General features: G+C 46.3%; 1 protein-coding gene across 1 annotated transcript; it reads right to left on the reverse strand.

Annotated features, from left to right (window-relative positions):
- Positions 1-4,104: 4,104 nt before the first annotated feature.
- On the reverse strand, positions 4,105-5,928 carry LOC103642990 (uncharacterized). Its single transcript, XM_020540222.1, has one exon. It carries the CDS (start codon positions 5,822-5,824, stop codon positions 4,349-4,351), a length of 1,476 nt encoding a protein of 491 aa, XP_020395811.1. The 5' UTR covers positions 5,825-5,928; the 3' UTR covers positions 4,105-4,348.
- Between the last annotated feature and the right edge of the window lie 590 nt (positions 5,929-6,518).

Consider the following 6,518-nt stretch of genomic DNA (forward strand, 5'->3'; position numbering starts at 1 on the left):
ATGTGAGTATATTTGTGATTGTGAATGTGATACTTATGTGAATGTGTATATTTGTGATTGTGAATGTGTATATCTGCATGAAATCTGTTTTTGTTTTGTAAATGTCAGATTTTTTAAAAAACAGAATTTTGTATAATTTCTGAAATTTATTATATCCGACGGCCTGGCGTTAGCCGTCGGACATAAAGGCTGGTTATGTCCGATGGCTTTATATAAACCGTCGGAGATAAAAAAAACCCCTTATGTCCGACGGCTGGCGCCAGGCCGTCGGACATAAGTCTGTGGGCCCCACCGTTCGCCCGATAAATGATTGGCATTTACTATTTCCGACAGGTGGTGGCGGTCGTCGGAGATAGCTTATGTCCGACGGCAGCCGTCGGACATAATCTTATTTCCGACGCCTTATCTCCGACGACTTTAAACCGTCAGAGATAGGTTAATGCCGTCGGACATAAGCTATCTCCGACGGTTTAAAGCTTATGTCCGACGACTTTAGCCGTCGAAAGTTGTTTCGTTTACTGTAGTGTACGCTCTCCTTCCCGTAGGTAGAGCGCGAGTAGTTACCTTAGCTGTTAGTTGTGACGAATCCCTCACAAGATAACCTAGTTTGGAGAGCTAAACATACACGAGACAGTTAAGAGATATTTACATACTGTGTATGCATGGACTCAAGAACAATGAAGATATCACATTATATGGTGAAAACTATAGGTATTTAGGAGCAAACAACAAAAAGATAACTAATAACACAAATTAATGTGACGAAGAACGGCTACTTTTCAAACAAACTAGCAAAGCAACCATCCAAGCTCTCACCCGAAAGAAACCCCATAAGGTTAAGGACACGTCATCAGTTTGCTCTAGGTTCGCCGTTAAGCCTGGCGCACTATCTTTCGTCATTGGATCAAGCCATAAACACCGACACGAGGGTCAAAAGTGAGATAGTAGACTGGGCTTTGCTTGATTTGATGTGGAATACCATAATTCACTACTGGAATCGAAGGCTTTGCCGAGTGCTTCAGTCACTCGGTAAAGCCTAAAAAACACTCGGTAAATGCTTTGCTGAGTGTGACACTCGGCAAAGAGGGCTCGACGAACAGTACATCGCACGATTTCTTTGTTGAGTACTTTTTATCGGGTTTGCCGAGTGCCAGTCGGTACTCGGCAAAGAAAAGCGGTCGTCACGGCGACCGGTAACGGAGACGGCGACTTTGCCGAGTGTTCTAGGTGACACTCGGCAAGAAAATTACCTTTGTCGAGTGTCACCTAATACACTCGGTAAAGAAATTATAGAAAACACTTTTATAATTGTCCTAAAATGGTACATGTAGGTCTACATAATAGGAACATACCACAAAAAGTTGATTTGCAAAATAAAAAAATAAAAAATATACTTTGCCGAGTGTCCAACGAGGGCACTCGGCACAGCTTGCTCTGCCGAGTGTCAAACGGGGGGCACTCGGCAAAGAAGATTCTTTGTCGAGTGCCAGAACTTGGCTCTCAGCAAAGATAACGGCCGTCAGCTTTAGACGGCGGCTGACGGCCCTTTGCCGAGCGTTGCCGTTCACCGAGTGTTTGTCACTCGACAAAGATGTCTTTGCCGAGAGTCCTGCTCTCGGTAAACGTGGTCGTTACCAAGAGCAGGACTTTGCCGAGTACCCGACAAAAAACACTCGGCAAAGCGCCAAGCACTAGGCAAAGAGCCGGATTCCGGTAGTGATTAGTTGTAATCCTATCATATATAGAGAAAGAGTGGTCTTGTCACAGTAAAAAATAACTCCAAAATACATTCTTCAAATTTCCTGTGGCAAAAATCATTTTGGAAACAAATCCGATTGGAATCCAGGCAAACTCGGCTTGGCCGACCTCGAAACTTGGCTATGCTGGCTTTCACGGCCCTGGCATTATGGTCAGACGGATAAATAGAACCAGGTCAGTCTGACTTTACCCCTTCCTGGTGGGCTTTAGGCACCCAACCTACTCGATCTCCAAACCCTGGGTGAATTTATGGGACCCAGCTAGACCAATTTAACTCTGACATGGCTTTATCTTTTTCATGTCCTTGATAGCCTTCAATCTCTTATCTACCACCTCATCGATATTATTCATCAAATACTGATACATAACAATAGATAACTTATTTTGTTTATCAAGCCTATATGCATCCAAATTTACATCGATAAGTAACAGAATCTCTTTCTCATATACCGACCCAAAAGGGGCAACTTTAGTAGCACCACGTCTAGACAAAAGATATGCTCATAGAGCTTGAAACAAAACCTCATGCCACCTCCTTGAATTATCCTCAATCTTATTTTTAATAAGCTTGATCAAAGTCTTATTACTAGACTCAGCTTAACCATTAGCTTAAGCATGGTATAGAGATAAATTGAGTAAGTTGATCTTTTTAATCCAACAAAATCTTGTACTTCTTTTGTCAAGAATGATGTCGCTTAATCCATAGTTAATATTTGAAGGATTCCTAATCTATAATGATATGCTCAGTAATGAACTCAATTGCCTCCTTGTATGTCATATTTTTCAAGGGGACAATTTTAGTCCATTTAGTGAAGGAATCCACAACAATCAAGACAAAGTTATGTCCCTTTAATGATGGAGGATAAAACTAGCTAATGAAGTCTAGTCCGGAACCATGAAAATATCATAGTTTGATGATAGGAGGAAGCATAATAGTAGGCACAAGCTACATGTTTCCAAAATATTAACACTCTTCACAACCGTTTTAGCAATGAAAATAATTGGCCATGATAGTAGGAAAAAAACTAGTTGTAAACAATAATCATTTCATCTTTGGAGTCATTGATGCATACCACAAATACCTTCATAAACTTATCTTATAGCTATCTTTGCTTGATAAAATTTTGGACACTTCAATAACATGTCTTCAGTAATCCTTTAATATAACTCATCATTGTGCAACACTACACTAGAGTGCAATATGCCAAATACTCTTTTCAACCTTGTCACTTGGATCACATAAATACTTTAATATGGGATCTCTCCAATCATCCAAATTGGTTTCAACATTATAATATTTTAAAATTAACCGATTTGGGTCTTCTGTAGCACCCCGGTTTTTGGCTCCCGAGGTTAGGAAGCCTCATAAGCATTTGTATTACTCGTATGCATACTTGCTAGTGGCACCTCACATATGTAGTCTCCCCTAGTATCTTATTTTACACTAGGAAAATCTTATATATAAGTATATATATATATATATATATATATATATAAAGAAGAAAAGGGAAATAGGAAAACAAATAAAAATAAAAAAGATAAAACCCTCCCTCCCCTCGGCCCATGCCCGCGCGCTCGCGCTCTCCCATGCTCACCACCAGAGTCCGGATTCGGGTTTCAGTATATGCCTGTTTACTGATAAGGAGTTGTATTGTGTGTGTGTGCTGGTGATGGGACTGGAGCACTAAAAGATGAATGCTTAGATACGAGTTCCCATCTTTGTTCCCAGAAAAATAGTTCTCTAGACATGAATTTGGGAGATCCAAATGCATTGGAGGCGATATGGATGAAAGCTTTTGAAAACTGCTCATCCCCTCCACTTCAAAATCTACTACTGAAGGATGTGAATTTGTCATATCTGTATTACGATAAAAAAATACCAGAGCTTAGGTGAGACGCGCCCCAAGTTCTAGTGTATCTAAAAGACAAGATCGAAAGAAGCTTCCACATGTTGACACGACGAATCGGTCTGTGGGCTCTATCTCCTCACCTACGGGAAAAGGGGAGCTGTATCTCCGGCCGGCTCATTTTCATCATCAGCTTGGTCACCCGTGTTATTCGTGCGATTCGTATTTGTCCACTCCAACCGGGCCTCGTCCTGGTCTAACGGATAGTAGTTCATAGAGTCGGTACGGTCACCTCGCGCTTCTTTTCCTCGGAGTGAAGGACTGTATCGATCAAACATTATCTGCATCCAAAAGAACAGAAATTAAGGGTCAAGCAAGGAAGCAGAAGTCAGCAATCCAAATCCAAATGCTAGTGGAATTCATGATTCATGAATCAAATCTACGCAAGATCGAGGAATGTGTATAAAAGAAACGATGCCAAACAGAAGCAGTGTTCTCTGTACATGCCAAATTCAGACTAATATATTCAGTGATTCTATTCTATCACGAACATATTTCTCAATGGTAAGACAGAGGAATAAACCAGCTCAATTACTGGTCAGAGTGTAAGACAGTAAGCCTGCCATCTGAAACTGGAAATGCGACTTGTCTATCAATTCGGCATCAACCAGTTCAAATACTACTATTAATTTCTAGCATGCAGACACACAGAGAGCATCAAGTCGAGATTTCCAGCAGCCATACTACATGTTCAGTAACCGTAGGCAAGGCAAGTGGATGCGTTTAGAACTTAGAACTGAGCAGCAAACTACTGCGCATACTGTATCTAGAAGAGTCGTCGTCGCGACGTTGGCTGGAAGCTCCCAGGCATCGATGAAGGGGCGGGAGATTGAGGACATTTGTTGAAGGTCTGGCAGGCATTCCTCGCAGGCAACGATCTTCTTCTCACGTGCGTTCAAGCCGAATATCTTCGAGCCCTGCAAGAAGTAGACGACGTGGTGGTCGTTGGGGTCGACGAGGGCGACGTGGGGCACCTTGCCCGGCAGCAGGCCCGCGTCGGCGTAGGTATTGTCATCCCAGATTTCAGCGAAGGCCACCTCATACTCGAACGTCCAGGGGTCCGGGTCCTCCGGCTCGTCCAGCGTCCACATCCATAAGGTGGCGTTAATGTTATCCGGGTCTACGTCGTCGAACACGTTGTAGGAGAGGCCGTGGATCTCGACGAAGCGCAACTTGCCCTCGCTGGGCCTGAGGCAGCGGCGCTGTTCCATGAGGGCCCCGACGCGGGGATCGAAGGTGACGTAGCCGTCGAGCTCGCAGTCGGCCGGGAGAGGGAGGAAGCGCAGCTGGGGTGGCTCCAAGAGGGGCGTGCAGGGGTCGCAGAAGAGCACGCCATTGGCTTGGGCGAACCACCAGAGGCGGCCGTCGTGGGCGAGCACGGTGGTGTCGTAAAAGGGGTTGCGCATGCGGGCCTGTTGAAGGGTGAGGCCCCTGATGAACCAGTAGCCTTTGGCGGTGGAGTAGCAGATGAGCCTGTTGGGTTGGTTGTCGGAGGTGCTTGACTGGAGCTGGACGACCTCGTAGTGGCCGCGGTTGTGCGGGTCGGCGATGAGGCCGATGGTGTGGTGGGGGCTGAAGCCGAGGCCCTCGCTAGACATAGGAGGGATGATGCTGACGGCACGTTTGTAGGTGTCGCAGAGGAACAAGTCCCAGTGGTTGCCTTCGACGACCTGAAGGAGGATGCAGGCGGAGCGATCGGCGGCGAGGATGTAAGCGTACCGCGTCTCGTCGTCAGTGAGCCTGGGGTAGGGGCTGACGCGGTGGCGCACCGCCACGAAGGAGGTATGCGGTGGTTCGTCGAGGTGGAGCAGCACGTCGGTGCCGATGACGACCTCCTTGTACCGGTCGTCCTCGTTGCCGAGGACGGCGGCGATGGAGATGAGGGCCACCCACTTGCGCTGCGGCGGAGCCGCCGACGACACCTCCTGCTCTGACGCCGACGACATGGCTGGTGGCGATGGCTCTAGGGTTGAGGCGGGAGAGTCAATTGTGTTAGTTTGATTTGAATTCGTGATCGGTGTGGCTGCTGCCTGCAACAGGAAGGGGAAGAGGACCATGCGACCGTGCAGGCGTGGTACGACCGTGCGATGCGCATCCACTGCAGCAGGCGGTGAAATATTCAATTCTAGAAAGAAAAAAAAACTAGGTAACATCTTCATCCTTGAAGCTTATGGTGCCACGAATAGAGCTCCTCTCTATTCTTCATGCCAGCTCGTGCGTGAAGAGGGTTTGTAAAGCAGAAACATTAATAATAGTTGATGTCTTCAACCAATTCTAAGTAATCAATACCGATTTATAAAGTAGAAACATTAATAGTAGTTGATGTCTTCAACCAGTTCTAAGTAATCATTACCGATTGATGGCATAAATCGATATCGGTACTGTTCGAACCAAAAAATGAGCAAACGGACGGTCCGGCCCTGAGGCCGGACGGTCCGCGGTCCGGACGGTCCGCGCCTGTGGGCCGGACGGTCCGCGCGTGCGCAGAACAGATTAGGGTTCCGAGTTTTGTGCTACGGTTGTTAGCTATATTCGCGGGATTAACTCGGAATCAGTTGTGTAAAGGGTCCAGCCCCCCTCCTCTATAAATAGAGAGGTCTACGGTCGATTTATAATCATCAACAATCGAATCAATACAACTTTTATTCGCATTTTACCCTAGGAGTAGTTCTAGTCTAGTTTAGGTTTAGCCTCCCAATCCCCAAATTCTCCGCCTCTCCTCGACTCTACGTCGATTAGAGGAGTCTAGGTCGGTCTACCCGAGCCTAGACAACTCCTAGGATCTCTCCTCCCCGACGGGGTCCCTCCCGGGAGCGAGATCCAGGCGCCGCCGGCGATCTTCCGCCGCCCCTG

This window comes from Zea mays, chromosome 6 (genome assembly GCF_902167145.1).
Source record: "Zea mays cultivar B73 chromosome 6, Zm-B73-REFERENCE-NAM-5.0, whole genome shotgun sequence".
NCBI lineage: Eukaryota > Viridiplantae > Streptophyta > Magnoliopsida > Poales > Poaceae > Zea > Zea mays.